Source organism: Lissotriton vulgaris, chromosome 2_1, assembly GCF_964263255.1.
Source record: "Lissotriton vulgaris chromosome 2_1, aLisVul1.2, whole genome shotgun sequence".
NCBI classification, from domain to species: Eukaryota; Metazoa; Chordata; class Amphibia; order Caudata; family Salamandridae; genus Lissotriton; species Lissotriton vulgaris.
In genome coordinates this window covers 1,169,222,990-1,169,239,066 of record NC_141687.1, presented here as the reverse complement: position 1 = coordinate 1,169,239,066, position 16,077 = coordinate 1,169,222,990, and the positions used below count along the sequence as shown (strand labels likewise).

Genomic DNA, 16,077 nt, shown 5'->3' with positions numbered 1-16,077 from the left:
TTGAGAAAGGGAATCCTGCTCATACCAGGAATAGAGAAGCTCGCTTGTCGGAGAGGCAAGTCCTTCATTACCTGTTTTCTGCAAAACCCGTGAGCATTTACCTTTGCCACAGAGAATGGGTAGAGAGTGGCCGATGAGGATGTAGACGGGCTTCTGATCACTGTGCTGATCTTGTGCCCTCTGAACACCAAGGCTATTTTCACCTTATTCAGCAGGCCAGCGGTGCGTTTTATGTTCAGGCGACCACAGTTGCTATACTGCTGTTTGTTTAAATTCAGGAGCCCCGCCTTGGCTTTCGATCACCAATTTCAAACATGAGATAGGCTAATGGCAATATGCACCTTGCATGCAGGTAATCGTATCTGCTCCCAGTTAACAGCACAGGCAATCTTCAGTATACTGTATAATGCACGATGCCGGGTCACTGGCGAGGAGATCTCAAATGCACATCTTAGTCCACACATTGCTGGCCACGCAACCACCCAATCTCTGACATCAAGTTTACCACATACAGATGCTGTACAGTCTATAAAGCATGACAGTTTGACTTAGTTTCCAGGAAAGTCGAGGTTTTCTAAGGCAACCTGCCAAGATTAAAGTCCCATCTACCAAGAACGAGCCCTTATCACTGAACCTTCCACATAATGACAGACAATAATTTCTATAATGACTGGAAAAGCTGCTAATGCTGGCAAGCTACTGGAAATCATCTTCTGTGCGGATGTCTGGCACAAGAAAACAAATGGAACCACAGCTTCAATGAATAGCAGAAGTTTGACAGTGTGCATCTTTCCTACGGTGTAACAGAGGACCTCTTATAATGCACCCTTTACGTGAACAGGGTGCAGGCATAGTTGACTTTGAATAAGAAAGGGAAATTGGCTTGGCGGAATCAGAGACCCAAATGGTAAAGGACATTCTTGAAAGCCTCTCTTTGGAGAACTGAACGATGGCGTTGAAGTTTAGGGCCTAACAGAGCCCTTTGAAATTTGATTTTGGTCTGGGTTTTGTAAGTTGTCATACAGAGCTATAGATTATGACAATTATAAATAAAATAGGCTTTGGGTCCTCCCCTTTCAACCACTACCTTCCTTCGACCACCCTCTTTCAGCAATAGGCTTAAGACTTTGTCAGTCACTTCTAGGTTCAGCCAAGCAGAGTATTCATCTCTCACATGAGGCTACTAGCTGTATCCTTCCACCTCAAGTTCTTTACAACAATAGCCCGTTTAGTACTTTCTTGCTGACTTTAATGTGATTCGCTGCATGTTAGCACATTTAACCCAGATCATTTGGCTTTGCCAAGGCTTGTTTTACTGGGAAGTAAAACCTTGAAGCTGCATAAATGGAAGCCCTGTCCATAACCAGAACGAGCCAAGTAGTACATGGAGAAAACGTCCTACTTACCAATTTTGATTTCCCTCAATCTTAGTGATTTTTAACTTAGATGCTTATGGGTCAAGACTCATCACCTCACGTGAGTCATTATTATTCATTTTACTGAAAACGTGAGAGTCATTATTATTCTTTTTACTGAAAACTATATAATCAGACAAGATCACTTACAAACAAACACACATATTCCTAAAATAAAACCGTAAAACCGAATACAAAACACAATGAGCAAAAAAGAAAGACAGATCGAGCCAAGAAAAATATTTTTGAGAACGTATTTGGAATTACTGGATAATATTTTTTTAATAGTAGATTAGGGAATAAAAGGGCAATTAATTCAACAAAAATAGAAAATGTACCCCCAGAGAGGAAAAGAGATACCTCTGGTAACTGTACCAGTGTTCTTTTGCTATGAAAAAAATGGAATCGAAGATAAGAGCTGGGTTTGAAGTTTAACTTTAGAGAGGCAGTTGTAGTTACCCATCTCTCAGAAATTGATAATGTATTAAAGAAAACCCAGTTCAGGTCACTAAGTGCTGAAGACGAGCAACAGGACAATGGATAATAGAACAAACATGTTTTAAGGTCGGCACACTGTCTAACTTGCAAATTATGGTAAAATTCATTCCAGAGTTATATGTTGTATACAAGTGAAGCACCATAGGCTGGTGTAAGTTAATCTACCACTGAGACCAATGGTGACCCAAGGCTACTGGTTTCAACATCCTGAATAGGATCTAGAGTGTAGTCCCTACCAACAGAGAGAAACTATCAATCTTTTAAACTAGAGTATCAACAGCACCAGGATCAAAGATAGACAATGAGTGTCCTCATTCAACTAGGCATTGGGTTCTATGGAACGTATATCTCTGAAGAGCATAAAAGACAGAAACGAAGCAAATTATAAAGGAGATGAGAAAAATACTCATCCCTTTCGAAGAGAAAACCAAACAGGTACACAAGAATAAAACCATAAAATAAATACTAGTAGCTAGCTCTGTTATCCTTTTCTGAATGGTGGTCTTTTTAAGCAGCTTTCAAGAATAATGCCACCATGTGGCAAGAAGTGGCGTGAGAGTCAAGACAAACTAATGATGCCATGGTGCCCAGGGACGATGCAAGTGCAGCCCAGGCCTTACCACCTCTACATCCCATTTGAGCATTTCATTCAGTTCAAGGTGATTTTAGATCTACTGTTTGCTGTGTGAACCCTGAACCCCCGCTAAGGACGCGGAACGCGAGTGCCTACCTCGCAGCACAAGAATCAGCTGGAAGCCCGGAGTCTGCTGGTCTCGGTACCCTTCCCGCCGCCGCACTTTCCAACCTGAAGCGGTAGTGAAGCGGAGGGGACCACAGGACTACATTTCCCGGCCTGCCCCGCAGCGGAAGACGGGGCAGACTTCGCGCCAGGCGGCGCATAAGAGCGCCTCACCCCGGTGGAGCGGGTGACGCTCTACTGTTTGCTGTGTGAACCCTGAACCCCCGCTAAGGACGCGGAACGCGAGTGCCTACCTCGCAGCACAAGAATCAGCTGGAAGCCCGGAGTCTGCTGGTCTCGGTACCCTTCCCGCCGCCGCACTTTCCAACCTGAAGCGGTAGTGAAGCGGAGGGGACCACAGGACTACATTTCCCGGCCTGCCCCGCAGCGGAAGACGGGGCAGACTTCGCGCCAGGCGGCGCATAAGAGCGCCTCACCCCGGTGGAGCGGGTGACGCTCTACTGTTTGCTGTGTGAACCCTGAACCCCCGCTAAGGACGCGGAACGCGAGTGCCTACCTCGCAGCACAAGAATCAGCTGGAAGCCCGGAGTCTGCTGGTCTCGGTACCCTTCCCGCCGCCGCACTTTCCAACCTGAAGCGGTAGTGAAGCGGAGGGGACCACAGGACTACATTTCCCGGCCTGCCCCGCAGCGGAAGACGGGGCAGACTTCGCGCCAGGCGGCGCATAAGAGCGCCTCACCCCGGTGGAGCGGGTGACGCTCTACTGTTTGCTGTGTGAACCCTGAACCCCCGCTAAGGACGCGGAACGCGAGTGCCTACCTCGCAGCACAAGAATCAGCTGGAAGCCCGGAGTCTGCTGGTCTCGGTACCCTTCCCGCCGCCGCACTTTCCAACCTGAAGCGGTAGTGAAGCGGAGGGGACCACAGGACTACATTTCCCGGCCTGCCCCGCAGCGGAAGACGGGGCAGACTTCGCGCCAGGCGGCGCATAAGAGCGCCTCACCCCGGTGGAGCGGGTGACGCTCTACTGTTTGCTGTGTGAACCCTGAACCCCCGCTAAGGACGCGGAACGCGAGTGCCTACCTCGCAGCACAAGAATCAGCTGGAAGCCCGGAGTCTGCTGGTCTCGGTACCCTTCCCGCCGCCGCACTTTCCAACCTGAAGCGGTAGTGAAGCGGAGGGGACCACAGGACTACATTTCCCGGCCTGCCCCGCAGCGGAAGACGGGGCAGACTTCGCGCCAGGCGGCGCATAAGAGCGCCTCACCCCGGTGGAGCGGGTGACGCTCTACTGTTTGCTGTGTGAACCCTGAACCCCCGCTAAGGACGCGGAACGCGAGTGCCTACCTCGCAGCACAAGAATCAGCTGGAAGCCCGGAGTCTGCTGGTCTCGGTACCCTTCCCGCCGCCGCACTTTCCAACCTGAAGCGGTAGTGAAGCGGAGGGGACCACAGGACTACATTTCCCGGCCTGCCCCGCAGCGGAAGACGGGGCAGACTTCGCGCCAGGCGGCGCATAAGAGCACCTCACCCCAGCGTCGCGGGAGCGCGCGGGAGCGCCCGGGGCTAAGCCCGGGCAAAGGGCGGGCCCTCTGTGGCCCTCAGTGGCCGAGGTAGGCTGGGCTGGGCCCCGTTATTTTAACGTTTTCTCTGTACTCCAATTCTATCTTGTTGTCGGTCCAAGAGAAGTGAATTCCTACGTTTGTACAAGAACGCTGGCCGTACTATTGTAATTTTAATTCACATCTGTGTGTAGCCAAGTTATTTTATTTTTCACTCTCATATTTGGAATATTCATTCCTACATACGTCGTAGGTGTGGGAAGCTTTGATCTAAAAAGATGATTAAAAAACTCCGTTCTGGTAGAATGGTGGGTGGAAGAACCTGTGCCAAAACAAAATCTAATCCCCTGAGAAATAAATCAGTGAGTAACCCGCTGCTAAAGGGCCAATGTCAGCTATTTGAACTATGGGAAAAACCGGGGGACAAACTCCTAATGACCGGTGGAAAAGATAACATGGCCCAAACAAACCAAGAGGCTTATACTAATGTTGAACATAGCAACGCTCTGCCTATAACTTCTGAACCAGTACAGACGATACCCACTGACTCTCTTAGTATTGTACATTTTGAGGAGGGCGGGGCTATTGATCCTCCTGCAACTTTGCCTAAAGGCGATTTAGTTAATGTCCCCGTCCCTCTCTTGGAGCCCTCTTTGAACAGTATGGATGGGCAGGTTTCATTACCACTTTCCATTGACCTTGAACTTTGTGGCCGCTATGTGAAACCTGACAGCCCGGATGTTCCAAAAATTAATAAACTCCCGGGAAGGGCGACTCCATCTGGGCTCCATCTCTACAGTAGTACCCCCTCTGTTGGCAAACATGAAATGTCTGACTTATTAAGTACTTCTAGGAGTCCAATTCTTAATCTGTCTGGCAGTTGCCCTACAGTTGGGGCAGTAGATAAACCAGTATCGGAGTCCCTTATTGCCTTGGAACACCTGCTAGCCTCTATTCTGTTTCTCCTGGGGAAATTTGTTGGTAGCTCGGACTGCATCTTGGATTCCGTTACACAAATCTTGGAACATCTAGTTCAAAAAGCGCCGGAGAAGAAGATCACCCCACTCCTCCCGCAAGTCATTATCTTGAAAAAGGGGGAAACTGAGGTGTGTACAGAAAACTCGAAGGTCCCAGCTCCAATACCTTTGGTAGTTCCTGATAATAGTGTTAAAGGCCCGCCTGTAACCACCGAAACTACTGCAACTAAGTGCACTATGAAGGGGGATCTAGAGTTGGAAGATGGAAGTATGCCCAAACTGGACTGCCAGGTACCACAAGATCTGTTTCCTATCTTTTGTGCGGAAAATAAAAAATCAACTACCGAGGTTAACCTAGAAGTAAGGGAAAAAAATGGAAAACATAAAAAATACAAAGGAAATAAAAGGAAACCGGTGAGAAAGCATAGGAAGAAAAGACAGAGGCGAATCATTTTTCAAGACTCTTTACATCTGAGTGATGGGGAAAGTAGTGCCATTGAATTTATTACATCAAAAGCAGAGGTGGCCGTGGAAATGAGTCTTAGTTCCCATACTCCTGAGACCCCTGTAATCTCTTTACCTACGATTGGGGAGGTCCCAATACAAGAAGCTGGGGTGGGTTTAAGATCTCCCCCTGAACTGAATCCAGGGAATGTTAATCAACTGAAATTCGGGGGTCTTAACCCACTGGCTTCTCCTTTCACTATTATAGTGGGGGGACAGGAGCCGCCAATTGCTCCCCATGAGCAAAAAGAAGCTTTATCTTATGTGGACACTAATGTGTTGGACTTTTTGCCGCTATTTGATAATGATTTACTTTTAAACAGATCATGGTTACTAAAACGTTTTGGTGAAATAGATAAGTTACAGCTCATCCAATCAAGTGACATTGAGCTAGTCTCTCTGTTGGGGGGGAAAACTGTGTCAAGTATTAGGGTGAAATTTTACTCAAAAATAATTGTAAATTTGGTCTTGCAACAGGCAGAGTGCTTCCAATGTACAGGCATTGATGTCCTTCCTATAATGAACTTTGGTTATAAAGATGTGTCTTATAGGATGCCCCAAAAAGATGATAAACAAACTGGGATTGGTTCATCCTTTAAAGATTTAAAGGTCTGGGTAGCAAAAGGGAAACGCTTAGTTTCCCAGATAAAACCACTCCCATTGACCAAGAATTCCTCTTTGTTAGAGGATTCTAATCGATGGAATTGGTTGCACAGTGCTTTAGCAGCTAAATCCATAGACAATCCTAAATTATTTCAGCATCTTTAATAACCAATTGAAAATTATTTCATGGAACGCAGCCGGGATACACAACAGCCCAGAGAAACTGGAGTTTTTATTTACGTTGGGTGCAAACGTAATTTGTATCCAAGAAACCTGGTGCACTAGTAAACTTGATGTCAGAAATGACTATTTTGTGTTGGAAGTCCCGGCTGTTGCTTCCAAGAAAGGCCACGCTAAAGGAGGAATCGCTTGCCTGTTATCTAACAAAGTGAATTGGAAATTTGCTCAGTACATCGACCCTAGTAACCTCTTCCAGGCTATATCTATAGCAAACCTTCCCACACTTCCCATGAAGACGTCTGTTGTTATTATAAATGTTTATATCCCTCCCGGAGAGTGTTTTAACCGTGTGTTGAAGCAGGTATTTCAATATATTGGCCTCATTAAAAATAGAACTCCCGCCCCACAAGTCATATTAGTAGGCGACCTAAATTGCAAAATATCTAACTCTAGTATGAATCTTTTCAGAAATAGAGCAAAAGAAGAGGCGTTTTTCATACCACAATCTGTTTTTCCAGATAAAATTACAACTAGCAAAAGAGGGAAACTTCTCCTTGAGGAATTATCGATAGTCGAGGGGCTTATTCTAAATGGGAGATTCCCCTCCGATGTACCTGCAAAATTTACGCATAATTCCCATGGCAAGCCCTCTATAATTGATTATGCGATATCTGATTATGATATATTCCCGCGCATCTTGGATCTTATACTAGTTCCTACGATGCTGAGTGATCATAATATACTTATCCTGGCTATTTCTTTAAAACCACCTAGTACGGCATCATGGTCTCTTAATGGTGAAGTTACGGACTTTCATGCTTCCTCTGGTAGATGCTACTGGAATCCATCTGCAATTGCTAGGGTGCACGACAGTTTGTGTAAAACCATGGCAGACCTGAATGCTTGGCATGGTTTAGAAATATCCAGCTTCGAAAAATTTATGCGGGACATTATTTTAGATATTAATAAAGCTAGGTGTCCTTTAAAGCGGATATATATCCCCAGTGCTCTGAGAACATTAAATAAAGAGATAAATAAACTAGTACGCGCCCAGTTTCTAAACAGAAACGGGGAACGGGAAAAAGAAATATCTAGGTTAAAAAGAAAGAGAGTTAGATTGAAGGCGACAATAAAAAAGGAGAAGGAAGACCTAGTATGGATTAACCTAAGGGAAGCTGTAGTGCATGGCAAGATCCGCGAATTCTGGTCTATAATTGGGAAGGAATGTGGCAATAGAGTAATCCCTTGCTCTATCCCTATTGCCGAAGATGTTTGGTCTTCCTACATTTGGGAGCTCTACGGGGGGAATGGTATTATAGAGGACAATAATTTCCCTGATGTAACCTCTGATGGTGAAATTATCTATCCCACAGAGGAAACAATAGTATCGGCCATAAAAAATATGCGTTCGTCCGGTGCAATGGGACCGGACGAACTCCCCATGACTGTTCTCAAGCAGGAGCCTTTACTTTGGAGTAAAATTCTCTACCCTCTATTCAAATCCTGTTTTGAGACAAAAAGGGTTCCAGCATCTTGGAGGGGTAGTATTCTGATACCCATCTTCAAGAAGGGTGCAAGGGAAGTCCCTAGTAACTACCGCCTGATTGCGCTCCTCGACTCAGTCGGCAAGATTTTTGCAAAATGTCTCTTAAGGCTACTTTCCGACTGGGTCGACGAGAACAACATCTTACCACGTGAACAAACGGGATTCCGTAAGGAACATGGCACGTTAGATAATTTAACCGCCCTGCACGTAATAGCTGACAAGTATACGAAAGTAAGACGGGGATTTGTTTATGCAGCCTTCATTGATTTCTCCACAGCGTTCGACAGAGTGGATCGTGGAACGCTGTGGAGAAAATTATCTTTTCTTGGAGTACCCCCGTACTTGCTGGAGCTTGTCCGCTCATTACATACGGAAACATGGTGTAGGGTGCTGCAGGGGGGGGAAAGAGGTCTCTCGGATCGTATCTCTTCCCTTAATGGTCTAAAGCAAGGCTGTCTTCTAGCGCCCCTTTTGTTCTCCCTATACACGCAGGATTTGCCTACCGTGGTGGCGGCCTGTGAGGGCATTGCTCCAGTGATAGGGGGGGCTTCTGTTTCTTGCTTGATGTACGCTGATGACATCCTCCTCCTTGATTTGACACCGAAAGGTTTGGCAAATAGGTTGCAAGCCCTTAATGCTTTTGCAGTCTCCCACTCTATGAAAATTAACATCACCAAAAGCAAAATTATGTGTATAGGGGGGAGAAGGAAGTGCCGCTCGGAAAACTTCGGCTGGCAAATCGGTGGTCAAAAATTGGAGGTCGTTAAAACTTACACCTTTTTGGGGAAAATCATCGCGGCTAACATGAGCGAGAGGCCTCACATCGAATACTGTGCACGAAAGGCTATAGCACATGGCAATGGCCTTAAAACACTCTACTCAGCAACTGGCAAAAGACACTTTGCCTCTTTGCTTGAAGTATATAAGGCTAAGATTCCCGCTACCCTTATTTACGGCATTGAACTCATAGATATAAAACTATGGGATTTCTGCAATAAAATCGAAGGGAAACTTCTGAGATCCCTCGCATCCCTAAATACTAACTGCTCTTTAGCAGCATGCAGACTTGAGTTTGGGCTAAGGGGTAGCTGGGTACAGGGGCTCTGTGCCCTGGTACGATGGGTGGCCTCTCTAGCCAGAGCGGAACCAGGGACAATGAGGGCACTGCTGAAGAGTGAATTATTAGGCAACTTTAAAGAGTTTTCATTACTTGTAAAGAACTTCAGAAAAGCGGTGACTATTCTGAGGTTGGAGGAAGGTACTTTGTTCCAGTACTCTCTAGTACAACTAAAAAACCTGCTAAAACAGGCATCATGGGAACTATGCTTTCTAACCGATAAAAACATATTACAAGGAAAAGGGGGTTGTGATCTTCTCCTTAACTCATATGTTGCCAAAAAAGCAGTAAATTATGTTTTATGGAACTTACCCCATGGCATCAGAAGATTCTGGTTCCTTCTTCGGTACGATCTATTGCCATTAAATGTACTTCTCTCTAAATGGCACGGTTCATCCAATATATGCAATTTTTGTAATACTAGTATACAGGACCGTATGCACGTTCTGTTGATCTGCCCAGCACTTCGCACTTTGCGCCTTAAATGGCTAAAACCTATCTGTCTCCGCTTAGGTATATCTACTCTAAATATTTTTATGCAATCTTTATATTGCCCTCCAAATGAAGTGTTCTGCTTCTTCATTTTTAAATTTTTCAAAAGTTTTTTAGATATTTATTAATGTTATTTATTTATTGTGCCAGCTCCTCTTCGTGCTTACTTAATGAATGACTTTTTCTTTGGACTTGATCGACATATGTACTAGAAATATTGTATATAGATGAAATATGTTTGATGTATTATTACTTGTATTGGTGGTATGTCTTTTATGTGGCCCTCAATGAGAGCCAAAACATAATAATAAAAACTTGAAACTAGATGACTAGTAGGTAGAACTGCAACCAGAGGTGCCCTGGAAAGAAAATAATATTTATCAGGTAGACATCCTTGGAGTCATGGGCAAAGACATTTTCAGCCTTCCCTCGATGAACTCTCAAATAGTGGGAATGGATTAACAAGCCTACTGGGCTAGGACGTGTAGACAGAGTAGACTGCTACTAGGCTTGAAGTGAACAGTAATGTAAATACTGGCTTGGGAAAAGTGATCGCAGTGTATGAAACTGGAACCCTGTATGCAAGGCCAGAGATGCAGCCTTCATTTAAGTGGCTAGTGCATGGCCCTCCAAGAAAGCAGAACCCCTTACACCTCAAACAATGAGATGCCAGATACAATACACCAAGCTAATAGAAATGGAGGTAGCCGAGTCTTGCGCATTCCCACGACTGGTTTAGGGTAAGGTTGAAGTCTTGCATAGACTCAAAGTTCTTTCAAAATGTACAACATGAAGAGCTTTGTCAACATGATTGGATGAGACTTATGTTCTTCCTCCGCTCTACACTCAATTTCTGTTCGCCCCTCAACTGTCAAACCCAATCGGACTTCTCTATCCCTCTGCTCTCACCAAAACAGAAAGAGGACTGCGGAAGTAGGGTACTGAAAACTCTTTAACAGCCGGTGTCAGTTGTTTAATTGAGTGCAAGAAAGGCAGGAGTTGTGAAATAAAGACCAACATTCTGGAGAGTTGACTGGATTTAAATGTTTGGTTAAACTTGCATTGTAACTATGCCGTGTACGAATGCTTTTATTTAACAACAAGGGGTGGTGATGGACAGAGTTTCTGAATTAAGCAGAATACTCTCACCCAGTCAAGAGATCAGGGCTAGATCCAACACCGTTTTTTAGCTCACTGCACCATCCCAGCTCAGAACCTGACTATATGCAAATTAGTCTGTTCCTGTCCCAGTGCATGATGGGAACAGGGCAAACCAAACTACCAAGCCAATTCTTACACTGGGAAGGAAACAAGCTTCCGGGGACCGGTTTCTGGCATTTCAGCCGTCGTCTGCCCGGCTTGCTTGAATCCTGATGGTGCAATGAGCAAGGGACTCACATCTGAGTATACCCTTCCACGCTTAGGGTGGACAAAATGAATGCTTTGGCAATGTACACAAATTATTTTCAGTAGGATCGCATTTGGTTTGTAGTTTCTTTAAGGTTATTCACCAGATGAGAAGTAAATGAATACAAGGCACCGATTACACACTTGGTTCCAACCATATACACCAATACTTGGCACATTACCCAAGCCTATTCATCACTTTTTAGCTCGTACATCGCCACCATTCACCAGACATTCCTCCTAACTCTCCATTCTCCTGTATCTCCTCGTGGATCTTACGTCACAAGCACAATCTCAGCTTTCACTTCACTTTCCCTAGCACCTTTCTGTCATCTAATATCCCATACTCTTCACCTCTGCAGTCTCCACGTCAGCCCTCCTCCTACCCGTACATACCCCTCTGAGGTCTCAGCTCACTCACCTTGCTCTTGGTGGTCACCTCATTGCGCTCCCAGTCTTCCGTCTCGACTATTATCGCTCCAATGGCCTATAGACTTATCACTCAAACCCAAACGCCTTTCTTAGTGTTTACTCAATGTACAACTCTTCATCCTTCACCGTTACGACACTCACGCTTTTGCCTTCCCATACACCGTCTCGTCACAGGTCCACTCCCCTCTCGCCCCATCCCAGCCTTTGTTCCATGGTCCGTTCTTACCTGGGCCGTTTCCGTTTGTAATGTAAATTGATTTTGAAGTTCCTTTCGCTGCTGTGGTCTATGTCGGTGCTCGAATCGTGTATTCCGGGTTCCGGGGAGTATGGGTACCACTCCCCCAGGCTGCTGCCGTTCTCCAGGCCAGGAGGATGCTGGACCCCACACATGCCATCTGTGGACACAAAATAAGATCCAAGTGTTAATGCGGTAATTGCTTTCAAGACTAGTATCCATCACAATAAGCCTAGTCTAACATGTTCGACAACAGGATTCCACAGAGCAGTGACAGCTGGATATAAAATCGAAAGCCACATTTCATCGGAGCATTTACAGCTCCTAGAAACATTTTGACATGACGATGCAGAGTAGCTCCGAGGCAACATCACAGAGAAAAGCAAAGGAAAAGTAAAGTGCAGGATAGGGTAGGGTAGGATCCTAGAAGAAACACTGAAGTAGCGTGTCCACTGAAGTAGCGTGTCACTTATAAGGGGCAGTCAAAAGCTATTGGGCAGCAGCTGTTGCATCCAATGGGTTAAACCTACATTGCGGGAACAGTTTCATTTATTTAAATAAAAAAAACGAAAATGTTATTTACCACTAACATTTGTACTTTTGCACTTTTCCCTCTCGAAATTCGTAGAAAGTATTCCAGTTTAAACTTTTTGCAAACACTTGCCTTAATCCTTTCTCCATTTGGTTACTGTCCAAAGGAGTAACATCTCAGGACAGAAGGATGTCCGTCTTGTAAATGTGTTACAAACAGCAATCATGCCAAGCAAGACTGCCTCGTCTTTTTGTAGGAATAAAAATAGGAAAAAGCAACCTTTTATTGAGGCTCTGGGGTATAGAGGATAGTACTGATGCCCACATTCTTCCACATCAAGCCTCGAAACATTGGATCTTTTTTTAGTGCATCACTGTCCATTTGAAATCAAAGGGTAGGTCCAATGACCATTGTGTTGACACTCTATGAAACCCATACAAGACCCCTTGTTTTACTGCTCACCGTCCCCATTTCTATTGCACTTATCCCCGTCTGCTAATCGCTCTTTTCTAGCCTGACCGCCACCCAGTTTACTGTGACTTGGGCACACCCAGGTTCGAAGCTGGAGGGGATGACGATCTGCAAACAGAAGAATGTCTGTCCCAGGTAGGTGCGCATCACCAGCCTTGATGGGTCAATGTCAGCTGCAGCTCTCCAAACAAGTATTGGCAAAGCCAACAGGTGTCACCTATGCAAGAACCATTGGCTTTGCCAATGTTTTAGCTATGTTGTGGCTGCTGTTCAGTATACGTAAAAGTTAGTGGGCAAAGGAGAGTGGCGTGAACCATCTTAAAGGAGAGTGGAGTGTTCTGGACCAGCGTGAAGTGGTGTAGAGTGGAGTGATAGAGTGGAGTGATGTGGTGTAGTGTAAAGTGGTGTAGAGTTGGCTGGTATGGAGAGGAGTGTGATGAATTGGTGCAGAGTGTTGTAAAGAGAATAAGAGTGTTGTAGAGTGAAAGGGCGTACAGTGGAATAGAGTTGAATGGCATAATAGTAGAGTGTCAGAGTGGAGTAGAGTGGCACAGCGTGTCGTGGAGTGGTGTAGAGCAGAGTGGAAGGGCAGAGGGTGTAGAGTAGAGTGTTGTAGAGAGAAGTAGATTAGCGTAGCCTGGAGTGGCGTAGAGTAGTGTAGGAGTGGAATGGTGCAGAGTGGAGTGGCGCAAAGTGTCAGAATGGAGTGGCGTACAGTAGAGTGGAGAAGTGTGTCGGAGATTAGAGAATATTAAAGTGTCATTGAGTAATGTGGAGTAGTGTTGTGGAGTAGTGTCATATAGTGGAGTAGATGTTAATGGAGTAGAGTGTCAGAGTGTAGTAGGGTGGCCTAGAGTGAGGTGGTTTAAAGTATTGTGGTGCAGGGTAGATTGTCATAGACTGCATTGGTTTTGAGTAAAATGGTGTATAGTGCATTGGCGTCGAGTGCAGTGATGTAGAGTGGTGTAGAATGCAGTGGTGTAGAGTAGTGATGCAAAGTAGACTGCAGTGAAGTAGAGTGCAGTGGCGTAGAGCAGATTGTTTCAGAGTAGAGTGAAGTGGCGTAGAGTGGAGGGGTGAAGAGTGTAGTGGCGTGGAGTGCAGGGGTGCAGACTAGATTAGAGTGGCACGGAATGATGCAGACCAGAATGGAGTAGAGTTCTTTGGCAGAGTGTGCAGTGTTGCAGAGTAATCGGTCGTACGATGCACTGGTCAGACCCTACAGGATTTCGCGGTTTGCTGGGAAATCGGCACACTTGTAAAAACGCCGCGATTTTTACAAAAGTGCCCGCGTAATCGGCACTTTGGTAAAAATGCCCGATTTTTACATAGGTGCCCAAGAAAATGAAGGAAGTGGGGAGTGATGTTTGGGGAGAGGAGAAGGGGAGGGAGGAGGGAATGTCATGTAAGGAGAGAACAGAATTGCAAGAGGGAACAATACATGCAGGTCGGTCCAGTTAACTAGTTTTGCCCCTAAAGCTTGTCTGAGTTGTAAGTATTTATATTTTTGGATGGGAGCTAAGCTATATTCCACCTGCAGACTTCGGTTCTCCTCCCTCAACTTAATCTCTCCATTTGGAGGTACCAATATGATTCCACCTTTTAAAACTCGCCAGTTTCCTCACCTTTGGTAGCCTTTTCCATTTCCATAGAGGGGTTTCTCTGGTGAATCCCATGCATTTTGTGGCCCTACCCATTAGCCTGGGTGGGTCCCAATAGTCCTCTCATAAGATGTTTTCCGTAGAAAAAAAATATATATATGTATGCGTTTCCATTAGCATCTTTTCCAGTCTCGTCTCAGGTTCATCCTGTGAAGTGTATCTCTATTTATTAATAACCTGGAGCGGAGGGGCCCAGTAATATGCCCTTTTGTCCACAAGAGATATACCTACGTCAAAACAAATGGATTCCCTTGGATTGTATACAAAAAAAGCTGAGAATTAGCTATAACACAGTAAAATTTACATCACACACGTTAAGAATATGAACAATATTAAAATTAAGAGTACAAAACAGTTTATTGAAACATTAAAAATAGCATACGGTACACTTCTAAATAATATCCCAAAAAAATTTTTAAAAACAAATTTATAATTTTGTGACCTGCACAAAAATATACGACAGACAAAACTGAATTGTAAAACATAGAACTTGTAAATTACAAAACGTACATTCACAATAAAAGTTTCAATCAGCCCTGGTGTTATAACCTCACAATCTTATATACATCGGGGAGGAAAGCATGAATTGTACATGAACTTGCGTCGACGCGTTTCGGTGGTTGTGCGTATGATTAGGTTCCACCTTTGTCAAGACTGTTATATTCGTTGTCTGTCATACAGATGGATCTTCATCGATCTTCTGTAGGTTTCCTGTGCGTGAACCCGTCTGTAATTTATAGTGGCTGTGGTTTTGGGAGTGTCAAGTTTATACCATCTGCAGGTTATTCATACAATTCCTATTCCGTAGAAGATTAAGGAATTAGTTCTAGTCCGTCAATAGGTGGACACTTTTGTGCGATTGGACGACCGCTGTGATTAACAAACGTCGTGTTACACTTCTGGTCAGGAATATAAAATAGACCTGATAAAATCACTCAATATGAGAGGATAACTTGATATGAAGATTATATGTAGAGGCGCAGTGTGCTGCCTGGTCTTAGTTGCGTGCTCGGGTATTTCAGGTCATTTAGATAAAAATATCCCCTGTTTAAGCAGCAGCGTGGCTTCACTACGGGTGTCTGGTTGAGTTCACTCGCAAACAGACACCCGTAGTGAAGCCACGCTGCTGCTTAAACAGGGGATATTTTTATCTAAATGACCTGAAATACCCGAGCACGCAACTAAGACCAGGCAGCACACTGCGCCTCTACATATAATCTTCATATCAAGTTATCCTCTCATATTGAGTGATTTTATCAGGTCTATTTTATATTCCTGACCAGAAGTGTAACACGACATTTGTTAATCACAGCGGTCGTCCAATCGCACAAAAGTGTCCACCTATTGACGGACTAGAACTAATTCCTTAATCTTCTACGGAATAGGAATTGTATGAATAACCTGCAGATGGTATAAACTTGGCACTCCCAAAACCACAGCCACTATAAATTACAGAAGGGTTCACGCACAGGAAACCTACAGGAGATCGATGAAGATCCATCTGTATGACAGACAACGAATATAACAGTCTTGACAAAGGTGGAACCTAATCATACGCACAACCACCGAAACGCGTCGACGCAAGTTCATGTACAATTCATGCTTTCCTCCCCGATGTATATAAGATTGTGAGGTTATAACACCAGGGCTGATTGAAACTTTTATTGTGAATGTACGTTTTGTAATTTACAAGTTCTATGTTTTACAATTCAGTTTTGTCTGTCGTATATTTTTGTGCAGGTCACAAA

General features: G+C 44.7%; 1 protein-coding gene across 1 annotated transcript in view; it reads right to left on the bottom strand.

Annotated features, from left to right (window-relative positions):
- Positions 1 to 16,077, bottom strand: part of AHDC1 (AT-hook DNA binding motif containing 1) — a 429,179-nt gene that overhangs the window by 139,410 nt on the left and 273,692 nt on the right. Inside the window, exon 2 of the mRNA XM_086956877.1 lies at positions 11,657 to 11,825. Coding sequence (XP_086813003.1) covers positions 11,657 to 11,825 — 169 coding nt within the window. The remainder of the gene's footprint in view (positions 1 to 11,656; positions 11,826 to 16,077) is intronic.